General features: G+C 36.3%; 1 protein-coding gene across 2 annotated transcripts in view; it reads left to right on the top strand.

The window, feature by feature from the left end:
- The window catches only part of adam12b (ADAM metallopeptidase domain 12b), a 144,522-nt gene that overhangs the window by 53,251 nt on the left and 76,321 nt on the right, over nt 1-14,950 (top strand). For both annotated transcript variants that reach the window (XM_055172032.2, XM_055172031.2), the window contains exons 4-6: nt 2,303-2,381; nt 9,014-9,090; nt 11,766-11,952. In XM_055172032.2, the coding sequence (XP_055028007.2) occupies nt 2,303-2,381; nt 9,014-9,090; nt 11,766-11,952 (343 nt within the window). The remainder of the gene's footprint in view (nt 1-2,302; nt 2,382-9,013; nt 9,091-11,765; nt 11,953-14,950) is intronic.

Genomic DNA, 14,950 nt, shown 5'->3' with positions numbered 1-14,950 from the left:
GCACTGAGGGAGTCACGCCTTGTTTCGGATTGGGATTCGAATGGCTGTCACACCAGTTCATCCCCAAGAACATCAAAGCCTTTCAACAGAAGGCTTTGAAGTTTAGTCCAAAACAACGAACTGCTCCTCCACTGGCATGTGGATCAAATTGAAAAGAACAGAAATTGGACTAGAGTGCTATCATTACTGAAGGATGGTCTAATGAAATTATGAAAGAAATGGCTTTTTTAACAACAACCATGGAGGCAACAGCCCACGCATACGTGAGGGAGCCAAGCTGGTGTGTTTTACTAATACGTTAGCCGAAGGTCTAAACCAAGCAGGTGCATGATGTGAATACGAAATGAAGTTTTGCCTGAAGAATACAACACAGTATCTGTTTTCATATGCTGTTGTTTATTTGATGAATGTGTATTGTATACCAAGAGGATAATTATGGAGTACATATGCCCAGGGGAGAAATACGAAGTTTGGGATTTGTTTCTTTCATTAGGTCTCCACTGTTAGGAACCATATATTTTTGGTTAATCAACAAAATTTTTATATACTTGACTTGATGCTTTCTTAAGGTGCTGATTAAATTAAAATTAAATTGAGGTTAAAATTAAAATGGGAAAATGAACCAGAGATACCTTTCTTGGTTTTAGGGGACCCTGACTTCTGAGGTTCTCTATAGGTTGATTTAGGATCATTGACTTTTAAAGTGGTTATCATTAATCCATTACGCTTACATGATTTGTGACCCAGTCTGTGAAATCCAGGCTAAAGTCTTATAATCCAATTATGAGATTAGGAGCGTCAAAGTTTAATTTCACTCATTGATCCCACATTGATTTTACTTAGTCAATATTAAAGATACCAGGGTTATATTTTCACAGAATGTTCCCCAGGATGGTTTATGTAGAAAACAGTAAATCAATAAAAAGTGACGTTAGCAGGGTTTTCACATGCAGGATCACATACATGCTCACACTCACATACTAGTCCCTTAAAGGAATAGTCTACTCATTTTCAATATTAAAATATGTTATTACCGTAACTAAGAATTGTTGATACATCCCTCTATCATCTGTGTGCGTGCACGTAAGCACTGGAGCGCGCTGCAACGCTTCGATAGCACTTAGCTTAGCCCCATTCATTCAATGGTACCATTTAGAGATAAAGTTAGAAGTGACCAAACACATCAATGTTTTTCCTATTTAAGACGAGTAGTTATACGAGCAAGTTTGGTGGTACAAAATAAAACGTAGCGCTTTTCTAAGCGGATTTAAAAGTGCTCTTCCACCATACAATATAGTTCTCTCTTTTTATCTGTTTAAAAATCGCCACGTTTTGTTTTTAAATAGGGAAAACATGGAAGTTTTTGGTAGCTTCTAAATTCATCCCTGTTTGAAACCATAGGAATTAATGGGGCTAGGCTAAATGCTAACACATTCACGATGCGCTGTACAAAGATTAGGTGCACGCATTGAAAAGAGAGAGGTATGTATTAATTTGTCTAAGTTGAGGAAAAAACATAGTAAAATATTAAAAAACTGGTGTTTTCCTTTAAGCGCGAATTCGTTTTAAACTTGACATTAGGAAGTTAGCACAGTTTTCCCTGAACTTTGTCAACATGACTCACTGTCAGCAGTCTGTCTTTATCCTGAAGCAGCTCAAAAATGCGACAGCATAAACCATTACGGGCACTACTATCATAATATTTCTGTCTTCAGCACCGAATAACGGAATACATCCAAGAACGTGTTTGTCATTTAATGCAAGTAAATTAAAACTGTGGGCAGTATATACAGGTATGAGTTAAATCACATAAAATCTTTGTCAACCAACAGAATAACATAGTTTAATTTAATTTGTTTACTTTTTTTGGGGGGGCAAAGGGGATGTACCAAATACTCAATGCACTTTATCGATGCAACATTCCCTGATAAAATCATTTGTGATTCAAATTGTTTTTATACCAGTGGTCTCACAATTTTGGATCCCATTTTTGTTATGGGCATCTGTTTAATTGGGTCTGTCTAAATTTGATCACGACACATACTGTGCCCCACTTATCATTTTAATGTGCTTTTCCAAAAGCAAGTTTACTCTCATTCTGTTGTGTGACACACTTTCATAATCTGCTCTGCAGTGAAAATGTAAAAATTATATTCTTTTAATAAATTGATATATTAAATGGCATGTGCATGTTTGCTTGTGCGTGTAATTTATATGCAATCTCATAAAATACATTATTTTCAAGGAGAGACAAATCTGATGTTTGTGTCGATCTCAAAAGTGTGTGTGTGTTCTCTTTCAGCGGCCTGTTTGCGAGCCAATACACTGAAACGCACTACAAGGGGGATGGACAAACCGTTACGAACACTCACAACTCTACGGTATGTTGAAGCTTTAATAGTCTCACATCAAAAAATATACACAAACTGGATTGTCTATTACTCCTTGGCCTGTTTAAAATGCTATGAGAAGTATTTTATTTTAGCAGGAACAAATGAGTTTTAAATAAAAAATGAAAATACACGTGAAAAACAATATTCCCATGTCAATATGAAATTGAATGAAACTGCAATACCAAAATGCATTACAGTAAGATATCATAACCATTGTCATTGCAAGTCATTAACTGGAATAAACTGTTTTTTGTGTGTCATCTACCACAGTGGTGTAGTCTACGTGATACGCACCTACATGTAGATACATACTGTATGCATTAGTGAGTGTTGTGGTGCTTATGGGGTGTCACTCTGGGACGGGTGAGTATGAGGCTGAAAGGGAATAAACACAGTATACTTACTCCAAAAAAATACTCACTGAAGTCTCCTTTTGTTGAAACTCTTTTTGTAAAACTACAACAGGGCTCAACATAAAGGACTGCCGGTGGCCCGGGGCAAGCGTGAGAGACGTTTGGGCCAGTAAAAAGTATTGTCACTTGCCCGAACGGGCCAGTGCTTCACCCTTAGTCACTTAAATATATTTTCATCAATGTATATTACTTAACATCTTGGAAGCAGACATTTACATGGCTAAAACACGGCAAAAGAAACAATGCAATATTTTGCACAATTTGCTGTCAGTTAATTAGGTAAAGCAGAAAAGTTCGGAGCCGTTTTTCGTTGGAACATGTCTGTTCTATATGTATAAAATTATATTTGACTTTTGAATAATTATTTTTAAATATCTGACACTGACTTTTTTATTGGAGCCAGTAAAAATTTTGGCAGGGCAAGTGAAAACGTGAACCACTGGCCTGACTGGGCCAGTATAAAAATGTATTTGCGTTGAGCCTTGTACAAGTTTGAAATGTTTTTTATTTTTTGTCCCAAAACTGATACTTAAAGGAATATTCAATTTTCTTAAAAGAAAAATCCAGATAATTTACTCACCACCATGTCATCCAAAATGTTGATGTCTTTCTTTGTTCAGTCGAGAAGAAATTATGTTTTTTGAGGAAAGCATTGCAGGATTTTTCTCATTTTAATGGACTTTAATAGACACCAACAATTAATACTTAACTCAACACTTAAGTTTTTTTCAACGGAGTTTCAAAGGACTATAAACAATCCCAAACGAGGCATAAGGGTCTTATCTAGCAAAACGATTGTCATTTTTGACAATAAAAATAACAAATATCCACTTTTAAAGCACAACTTCTCGTTTAGATCCGGTCGTGATGCGCAAGCGTGACCCGACGCAATACGTCATAACGTCAAGAGGTCACAGAGGACAAACGCGAAACTCCGCCCCAGTGTTTACATGTGTGGTGAAAGAGGACCGTTCCGACGTTGTTGTATGTCAACTGATACTAATTAATGTCTTTGTGTCAGTATTTTGTTTAAAATGGTCCACAAATGTGCGTTTTATATATGTAACACGTGACCTCCCTACGTCACTACGCATTTACGTTAGGTCGCGCTGGACCGGACCTAGGCGAAAAGTTGTGCTTTGGAGGTGTATATTTGTTGTTTTTATTGTCAAAAATGACAATAGTTTTGCTAGATAAGACCCTAATGCCTCGTTTGGGATTGTTTATGGTCCTTTGAAACGTTGAAAAAAACTGTTAAGTGTTAAGTATTAATTGTTGGTGTCTATTGAAGTCCATTGGAATGGGAAGGGTCCTGCAATGTTTTCCTCAAAAAACATAATTTCTTCTCGACTGAACAAAGAAAGACATCAACATTTTGGATGACATTGTGGTGAGTAAATTATCTGGATTTTTCTTTTAAGAAAATGGAATATTCCTTTAAGAGGGACGTAATCCGTACAGTACTGCAATGACTGGTCTGTCAAAAGCCAGATATGATGTTTCTGATGTGTTCAGGATTGGTCAAGCCTGGGGCAATTCCCAAGATACTAAAAAATTGTTAGAAAGAAAGCACTAGTGCAGTGTTAAAAGCGTTATTGTTGTCACTATATGCTTTCTTTAATAGACTACTCCAGCGCACTACTGCTCTCTTTGGCAGTCTTCCCAGAAAACCGATTAATCATTCGGAGTTATGATGTTGACACAAGGACATGTTGACATCCTTGTCAAGCTTAATTTGAATTGTCTACTGTGTCTTTTGTAGTTTATAATTAGACTAGTGCTAACAACTGTAACTGGCAGCTTTAAAAACACGCTGCCAACCCTTTCTTTCCAATCAAACACAAAGGCTTGGCTCTATTATTTATGCTGGGCATATTTAGCCCTGATTTATAATTAAAAACAATCTGATGAGCATTCTGTTGTCTACATAGATGAGAAGTTCAAAATTTGAGCTGTTGTAAAAGATCAGTTCATTGAAAACATCTTGACAAGACTTTAGTAACTTCAATTTGTGAAGATCCTATAGGATGAAAACAGACAATGATTAAAGGACAGGCACGCATTGGTTTTCATTAATCATTAAGTCAAACCTGTTCAATCCTATTATGAAACATCTTAGGTAAGCTTAAAGGGGACATTCACAAACCTTTTTTAAGATGTAAAATAAATCTTTGGTTTCACCAGAGTACGTATGTGAAGTTTTAGCTCAAAAACACCCAGCCCATTCTCATGAAATGCGTATAAGTAGCACGCAGTTGAAAAGTCGTGCAATGGACGGTGTCATTGGACGCGTCTACGTTGTCACAGTTACGCATCGGTCGGAACTTTACTTCTGGTTTCTGTTTGTTTAATGGTCTGACTAGTGGCTAAAATGAACTCTGGAACAAATACCTCATAAAAAAATAACAAATGTTTTGGTTTTCTAAAGATAAGGGGAGATGGCAATCATGGATCACCACTATGTGAAGGGAGGTTTGGCAGCCGGTTTGTAGTTAACATTGTATACATTATAGTATACATTTTACAACGTTAGCTCAGTGTTGATTTTAATACGATTTAGCAATGAAATATGACCTAAAGTAATCGACTTGTTGTTTATTTGGTCTGTTATCAGAAATGAACTACTCTAAAAGGACTTTGTTGTTATTTATTATTAGCAGAGTTTACCGAAAGTTACGTTTGTTCCACGAAAGCCTTTCTTTATGTTGTTAGTCCTGAAACCATCTATACATACGCCAAATTCCAATTTTACGTGCATATGATACACCAGTCTTTCACGTTAACTAATATTGCGCATCTTTTGCGTCGTTTTATTTATTGTTTTTTCTTTTTTCGGTTTTTTTTACCATTGTCGCTTGGGTTTGGGGTTAGAGCAAGTTTTTGCTAACCAAACCCCAGTTCTGATCCTAACTCTAAGCAAGCATGGTTTAAAGTACAAAACATGAAGAAACCTTTATATTAAATTACATCCTACAGCAAATCCTAAATCTAACCCCAAACCAAAGCGACAATGGTAAAAAACAGAAAACAAATGAAAAACAAATAAATAAAACGACACAAAAAGATGCCCCATATAAGTGAACGGGAAGGACTGGCGTATCATATGCACTCGGAATTTGGCATGTATTGCACAGCTTTTCAACTGCATGATATTTATACGCATTTCATGAGAATGGGTTGAAATACCATGTAGACAATTTATTACAACATGTTAAAATTGCCACTTTATAGGTGTGAGCAAAAATGTGTGTGTCTATTTAAATGTAAATGAGCTGATGAAATGCACCGATCACCATGATGGTGGTTTGTTGAAATTGAAACTCAATTGTGCTTGCAATTATTTTCTCTCTGTCTGCATTAAAGGCTCTCTAAGCGAATCTGCGAGACGTTAGTTATTGTTGACGTTTGAAACTGTTGTCAAACAGACGGAGCGTAGCTAACTCCTCCCCCTCCCCCTCCCTTCCGTGCTTTCATGAACGCACCCAGCCCCCACCCCCAAATCCTTTTTGTCGTTTATTGGCTGGAATACTTTGTTTTGCTCTGTGATGCTAGGTTTGGCCACTTGTTGATATTGCCGTTTGTGAAGCCTGGGCTGTCTACGGAGATCGCGTTTTTTTTTTGATCCGCGGACAGGCAGCAAGCAGATAGTGAGGAGATGTTTCCGGTATGTAACAAAAAAAATTTTATGGTCTAAAACGCTTCAATTCGCTTAGAGCGCCTTTAAATGGCAGTGCCGTGGTTGGATAGTGCAGATTAAAGGACTGTTCCATTTTCTTGGAAGGGGAATCCAGATAATTTACTCACCACCATGTCATCCAAAATGTTGATGTCTTTCTTTGTTCAGAACTTCAGTCGAGAAGAAATTATGTTTTTTGAGGAAAACATTCCAGGATTTTTCTCATTTTAATGGACTTTAATAGAGCCCAACATTTAATACTTAACTCATCACTTAACAGTTTTTTTCAAAGGACTATAAACAATCCCAAACGAGGCATAAGGGTCTTATCTAGCGAAACGATTGTCATTTTTGACAAGAAAAATAAAAAACATCCACCCCCAAACCACAACTTCTCGTCTAGATCCAGTCGTGATGCGCCAGCGCGACCCCACGCAATACGTCATGACGTCAAGAGGTCACAGAGGACGAACGCGAAAAATAAAAAATATCCACTTTTGAACCACAACTTCTCGTCTAGATCCAGTCGTGATGCGCCAGCGTGACCCCACGCAATACGTCATGACGTCAAGAGGTCACAGAGGACGAACGCGAAACTCCGCCCCAGTGTTTACAAATGTGTTGAAAGAGGACCGTTCCTACGTTGTTGTATGTCAACTGATACTAATTAATGTCTTTGTGTCAGTTTATTGTTTACAATGGTCCGCAAATTTGCGTTTTATATATGTAACACGTGACCTCCCTACGTCACTACGCATTTGCGTTAGGTTGCGCTGGACCGAACCTACACAAAAAGTTGTGGTTTAAAAGAGCATATCCTCCATTTTTCTTGTCAAAAATGACAATCGTTTCGGTAGATAAGACCCTAATGCCTCGTTTGGGATCGTTTATAGACCTTTGAAACTCAGTCGAAAAAAACTGTCAAGTGTTAAGTATTAAATGTTGGGCTCTATTAAAGTCCAGTAAAAATGAGAAAAATCCTGCAATGTTTTCCCCAAAAAACACAACTTCCTCTCGACTGAACAAAGAAAGACATCAACATCTTGGATGACATGGTGGTGGGTAAATTGTCTGGATTTTTCTTTTAAGAAAATGGAATATTCCTTTAAGGGGCGGTATTATAATAATAATAAGATCCCCTTCTGACATCACAAGGGGAGCCAAATTTCAATTACCTATTTTTTACATGCTTGCCGAGGGGCAATCTTCTGATCTCTCTGATAAAGCCACTAAGGAAGTGACTTAAACTGCAATTCATCGACTAGCCTCTAGAGGCTGACTCCAAAAGAGAGTCAATTTCCATAGACCTCCATGTTAAAATGCCCAACTTTACAGTAAAAATCTATATGTTTACAGCTTGGTACAAAACGGGAATTTTGCCCTTCATGACAACTGTGAGGGGGTGAATTTTTTTTGTAACTCATCCATTTAAATTATATTAAGCCTTAAAGTTCTGCATAATTAAGGGCGTGGCCACTTGAGTGACGGGTGAACTGCCACTGCTGTCCTTAGAATCAAGCTCGGCAGGTGTGGTTACCCGCGAGTGATGCACGGTGACGCGCGGCCAAGATAACAACAGCAGGCACCGCTTACTTTAAGCTTAAAAAAAGCTCTTCACAAACCTATGGGTGACGTCACGGACACTACGTCCATCTTTTTTTACAATCTATGGTGCTTGCAAAGAATGGTTTACCAAACTTAAGTTACCGGGTTGTTTTTTTTTCACATAGAAGCATTGGGGACCCAATTATAGCACTTAACCATGAAAAAAGTCAGATTTTCATGATATGTCCCCTTTAACTATATAAGAGTGGTTATTAAATGCTTATTCAATGCATGTCATAGAGGACAGATGCCTAGAAAAGGCTCTCTTGTTCTGGTGACCTCTAAAATCAAGACATTTTGAATGAATGGCCCCAGATGTTACTTTTCTGGCCGAGTGCTGTATATTTCATGGGACCATTAGTAAGTAATATTTTTTAGATACCCTCCATCTGTGGCTGTGCCTGTTACGTTCTTTTATATTTTTGGTCTACTAAATCTTAAAGAGGAGGAAACGGTAGCCGCAAGATTCCCCTCTGACAGCTTAGTTCCAAAGTCAAGGATTTTTGCTCCCAAGCTTTGATTGCTTTTGACAGAGTGGTGTGTTTTTGAGAGGTCTTGTCTTTGTGGGTGTGTGTGAAAATGTGTGTAATGGCAGTAAGTCTGTCTGGCCCGTGGCTAACAATTGGTATTTCCACATGAAAGGGGCTTTAGGGGCTAATGCCAGCTATAACAGGGGAAGAACACTTTTCCCTTTAAAAAGACCAGCAGACACTTACTGGCAGAGTGTTTGTGGTTTTTTATGGGCAGACTGTGTGACTGTTGCTACGTGGCACAATGCTACATGTTCCCATCAGACCATTAATAATTGGACCAATATTTTCTGAGGTTATCTTACACCTAGAAAAATTCTCGTTTACAGTTAAAACTAATTAATTTTGGAATGCCTTGATTTTTTTGGGTCTTGACCTTGACTGTGTTTTTTGCAGATGAATTGCTATTACCATGGCGAGGTCCAAGGGCACAGGTTTTCTGATGTCAGCCTCAGTACATGCTCTGGGATCAGGTAAGCACAGTATTCCTGCTGTAATGTTCCAGTATCCCATTATGTACCATTCACAGTAATCGTCAACCATATTGAGTTTCAATTTTCAAAGTCGTTAAAACTACTTAAACGGGTAGTTTGCATGCTCCAGTGTGAAAAGTCGTCAAACATTTATTGCCTTCGATATTGTTTCCAGTGAACATCCCAACACTTTTTGCATGAAGGTGCATTTAGAAACTACAAAAGCGGGAGATTAAACATCAATGAAAGCTTTAGTGTCATCCCATGCTTCATTGTCCTGAAGATAAGCACACAGTGCGATGGAAAACGTTTAATATGTCGTGAAAAACTTTAGTGATGCTGTAAAATTTAATTAGAAAGAATATTTGGACACAGTAAATTTGCGGTAAAAGGAGCGAAATATAAGTAAACATGAGCTGCTGTGTCTGCAGCAAACCCAAGTCCCGATAGTCTCTTGGTAGTAATTACAAAACAATTTTACTGTAGGTTTACTGTACAATACCATGTTCATAATTGCAAGCCTATGGAGACTAACAGGCAGATGTTATAAAAGTTTAAGATGTTTAAAAATCAAATTTCTTTCATCATTTACTTGTACTGACTTGCACTGTTTTATTTTTCAAAGGCTTACTGTACAATACCGTGTTCATAATTGCAATGCAAACCTATAAAGACTTTCAGGTGACATTATAAAAGTTTAAATATGAAATTACTGTCATCATTAAGTTTCCCTCATGATGTTAAAAACTGGTGTTTTCTTTGGTGGCACACAATTCAAGAAGTTTATCAGAAATTTGCAGAAGTGCAGTGGATGCTGCACTTGCAAAGAAAGCGAATAGAGTCCAAGGGATGTTAAGCTTCAAAAATAAGACACTAAAATGTATTTCATTTGATTAATGAGTCTTTTGAGGCCATACAGTAAATGTGATTGTGGCATGTTGTTTTATTTTTTATTTTTCGCTTTTAAATAAAATAAAAATAATAATAAAAAATGTAAGTGTGCAAATGAAAAATAATTACAATTGAATTGAAAATATGCCCAATGGAAATATAAATTTTACAAAAACGTCCATATAGCATTTTTTTTAAATGCTTGCATTAGGGTTTCAGGCAATTCAATAAAAGAATAGATCACAAAACTGCAATGAAAACAGTTTTTCGCATTGACAGGTCACCTGGCACGCATTAAAGTCACATGATCATTCTCTACAGATGCAAAATCCTATACTATAACCTCCCAAAAATCTCTCAAACGTGGCTGCTCCCAGCATACAGGGCTTTCCTTGCCATTAATGCCTGGATAACACGACTGCGTCTAGCACTGTGGCTGCAATATTCATAAACCTACCAACCTACCATCCATTGACATGATGTTTCTAATGACTTATCGCAAGAGGAAAAATTTACGTTTTAATCGCATAACATTAGTTAATGGGGAATGATGTAATTTCACAATAATTTTGTATCAACTTTTAGAAAAAAAATTGTGATGGGAACCAGGCTAAACTGTTTAAGTGTGGGTTTGTTGATTTGATAGGTCTGACTTAATTTTAGATTTAGATCATTAAAGGGACACTTTTTTTGAAAATATGCCCATTTTCCAGCTCCCCTGGAGTTAAACATTTGGTTTTTCTGTTTTGGAATCCATTCAGCCGATCTTCGGGTCTGGCACTAGCACTTTTAGCATAGCTTAGCACAATCCATTGAATCTGATTAGACCATTAGCATCGCATAACCAAAGAGTTTCGGAGACTTTTCTGTAGTTACATCATATACTAAGACCGACGGAAAATTAAAGTTGTGATTTTCTAGGCAGATATGGTTAGGAACAAAACTCTCATTCTGGCGTAATAATCAAGGACTTTGCTGCTGTAACATGGCTGCAGCAGGCGTAGTGATATTACACACTTTAGCACGATGCTAATGGTCTAATTAGATTCAATGGATTGTGCTAAGCTATGCTAAAAGTGGCAGCGCCAGACCCAGAGATCGGCCGAGCGGATTCCAAAACAGCAAGAACCAAATGTCCAACTCCAGGGGAGCTGGAAAATAAGCATATTTTCAAAAAAAGTGTCCCTTTAATGATCTCAATGTGTCAACCATTATGGGTATCAATCTTTGTATAAAAAATTAAAGTCAGACCTATCAAATCAACAAACACAGAGATTTCACTCTGTGATAGTAATAAGGGTGGTGAAATGAAATTTTTTTACAACCTGTTATTCCGGAGAAAAATCTATTTCCATCCATTTCCCATTGGTACAAAGACAAACAACTGGATTTATTAAAAAAGAGATTTATTGACAGTCAAACTTATTAAATGGTGGAGGGTCATCTGCTTCTAATTTTCAAAGTACACTGCATTGATCAAAATATAACTACATTAGATTATCTGATATCATTTAATTGTGCAAAATCTAAATTAACCTCAAGGTTTCACCAGTACTACTTTTAGCATTGTCTTCTTTTTTCAAAATACTAAATGCTCATAAAACATAAATGTTATGCACCACAAGGGACATATCTGACACCTTTGCAAGCGAGCATCTGAGCTTGTCTTCTGCATTGTAAAACTATAAAGCTCGTCTTCAGTGAGGTACAAAATTACCTTAAAAGGTATGACCATGATGCTAGCATGTCCTTTTTAAGCACTTTAATATTGTTTAAATCCTCAGAGGTTTCATCTTACTTGAAAATACAACACTGATGGTGGAACCAGCTTTTGAGCCAGCAAACGACACGCATGTGATCTACGAAGGACAACACCTACATTTACCTTCTGGAACCTGCGGCCATGGACACAACATATCTACTGTCAGCCATACCAGCGGTGGAGGACTTCCACAATCACTAAATACAAGGGTATGAATCCGTTCTGTCAATGTCCCAACTACAGTGACTATCTCTTGTTTGGAAAATGTCATCTTTCTGTCTTAAGAATGAATTAGCATGCAGCATGATTCAGTTTGATGCCTTTGTTAATGACGATTAGGGGATTGTAGTTGCCCACACTTCCCATGCATGCTAAAACAAGATTAGAGTGTTGAGCAAGACATCAAAGGTTAAAAGATGATCTCACCATAACAGTCTTGACATTGCTGATGTTCTTGTCACAAGAGAGCTGTATAAATACATTTTACTCAATTGATTCTGAAAGATAGCAGCCAAACAAAGATGCTGTTTTAAGTGTACATAATTGCAAAAAAGACGATATCTGTATAAATATGTTTAAATATGACATATCTGAGAACATGAAAGCATTCATTGTTCATTTAATGAATTCAAATCAATTTTTTAAAATTAAATTTCCATTAAAAAGTTTTCAACATTGTCCAAAATGTATATTTACATTTCTGTGTGACTGTACAGGGCATTCAAGGTACCAATTTGTGTGTCCTCTTACCCATGACTTCTGCACTAAGCACCATAGACAAATATAGATGCCGCATTGGCCACTAAATTGAATGCCGACAGCGCTGCTATATTAGGGAGGTCCAAACTGTCCTATAAACAAAATTGAACAAGAAGTGAACGGAGAGCTGTAGTTTCTCCTAGATAATAAACACAAAAGCGTTTACATTTCTGAGCCGATTTCATTTGTTTTCGATCCACGTGAACTACAAAAACATTTTGTCTCCAGTTACTTTATTATTCATAAAATAATTCATTGTCATAAGGAATTGTGAAATATCACCTAAATAGATTGTTATTATAAAAAGCTGATTAGTCAGACTAAGAAAATGCATATACCTGTATGGGTGATTCTCGCAAAATTAGACTTATGAGGTGTCATGAAACATTTTGATAAAAAAGTAAATGCAAAGTAAGAGTATCAAAATAAGAAGCATACAGTTACAAGCATCTCTTCATGTACTTTTTGCACATGATTAGAAACATTTAAGGGGAAAATTTATATTACCGCAATGTGTCCATGACTGGATTTGGGTTCTTTGACATGGAAATATTTATAATAAAAAAATCTAAAAAATTAAAAGCTTCAGTGCATGTTATACTATAAACATTTACAGTAAAGAAACATGTGGTATTTGGTGATCATTGGTAATTAGAGACAATAATAATATAAGGAATATAAATGTGTCCAAGACCAATTTTCTCATCCTCCGCAACAAATTTCAATCATTGTTTAAGCCCTCAAGAAACTAACATTTTCAAAAAAAAAAATGTTGGAAGGGACATAATTGACTGTGAAACTTAATATGGCTACCAGGTAAGCAGTTCTTATTTTTTTTCCAGATAAAAGTTGAAATTTTGTTTGTCATTGTACCTAGACAACCTTTTAGTTCTCATTACCGAAACATGAGTTTGTAAATTTATATCATGTAGTGGTAATGATATTTTTTATGATGATAATCTCAAAAATTTAAATAATTATATTGGAAATATTTTTTAAATCCTCTAAAAATAATGTTTATAGTAAGTTCAGACCTTAATCTTATATGTGCAAAAAAAAGTTGGCTTTAATGGCTTTTAAAAAAAATCTGATGCTGGACACCTTTTAGGTCTGGATTTCGTGTGAATCACCCGTTTGGATTGTAACCAAACAGTTCATGAGCCCCATTTACTTCCATAGTATTCTTTTGTCCTATAGTAGGAGAAAAGAATACTATGGAAGTAAATGGTTACCAACATTCCCCAAAACATCTTCCATCTTCCTTCGTGTTCATTAGAAAAAAGAAAGTTATACAGGTTTGTAACAACATGAGAGTGGGTAATTAATAACAGAAGTTTCATTTTTGGGTGAAATATCCTTTTAAAGGTGCCGTGTGTAATTTTTAGAAGGATCTCTTGACCGAAATGCAAAATAATATACAAAACTATAATATCAGGGGTGTATAAAGACCTTTCATAATGAACCGTGATGTGTTTTTTACCTTAGAATGAGACGTTTTTATCTACATACACCGAGGGTTCCCTTACATGGAAGTCTGATGAAAGCATCTATATCTGCAATATAGCAGCAGACATCTTAAACTACAGATAACGTAATAAGAAGAGACTTAAAATGGAGCAATCCCTTTACCCCTATTCAGAACACCTGCCCTGCCAACTGGACAGTGCATGAAAGAGGAGGGGCGCAGTAAATGATCACTGGTCACTGCTATTACAAACAGCTTTCATCTGACTTGAAAGCAAACTTCACATCTGTCATGCCGCCATGACCCATTACTTACAGTCTATGGATGTTAGGGCACTTTTAATATTTTATCCCATTTATTATTTATAAATGCCTCTGCTCAGATGCAAGTTCAAAGGTACAGTGATCCATAATGAAGTTTTAAATGTGGATTTAAAGTCATTTAGCAACCGTATTAATGCTAATCTGAGTTTCAGAATCAGTATGATTATTTTTAATTAAAGTTTTTAGTTTGACACAGAAATATTTAAAGGGACAGTTCACCTAAAAATGAAAATGATGTCATCATTTACTCACCCACATGTTGTTCCAAACCTTTATGAGTTTCTTTACTTTGCTAAATTGATGGTTTTGATCAATTATGCTACCCATTGACTTACATAATATTTATTTTTCTTCTATGGAAGTCAATAGGTACCATCAACTGTGTGGTTACCATCATTTATCAAAATATCTTTTTGTGTTCAAAAGAAACTCACACAGGTTTAGAACAACATAAGGGTGAGTTAATCATGACAGATTTTTAATTTTTAGGCGAACTATCCCTTTAATCTCTTTCCCTGTCAGCATTTTTCTTAAAGTTGCCAGCCAGCGCCAGCATTTTTCATGTTTTTTACAAAAGTTTAATGCCTACCAGAAAATGTTCTTCTGTAAATATATAAACATAGAATATATCAAATGAAAGAACAGACCCTTAAAAAAAAA

Source organism: Misgurnus anguillicaudatus, chromosome 7 (genome assembly GCF_027580225.2).
Source record: "Misgurnus anguillicaudatus chromosome 7, ASM2758022v2, whole genome shotgun sequence".
Classification (NCBI taxonomy): Eukaryota; Metazoa; Chordata; class Actinopteri; order Cypriniformes; family Cobitidae; genus Misgurnus; species Misgurnus anguillicaudatus.
Note: the sequence above shows the minus strand (reverse complement) of the source record. Positions and strands in the feature narration are given on the sequence as shown.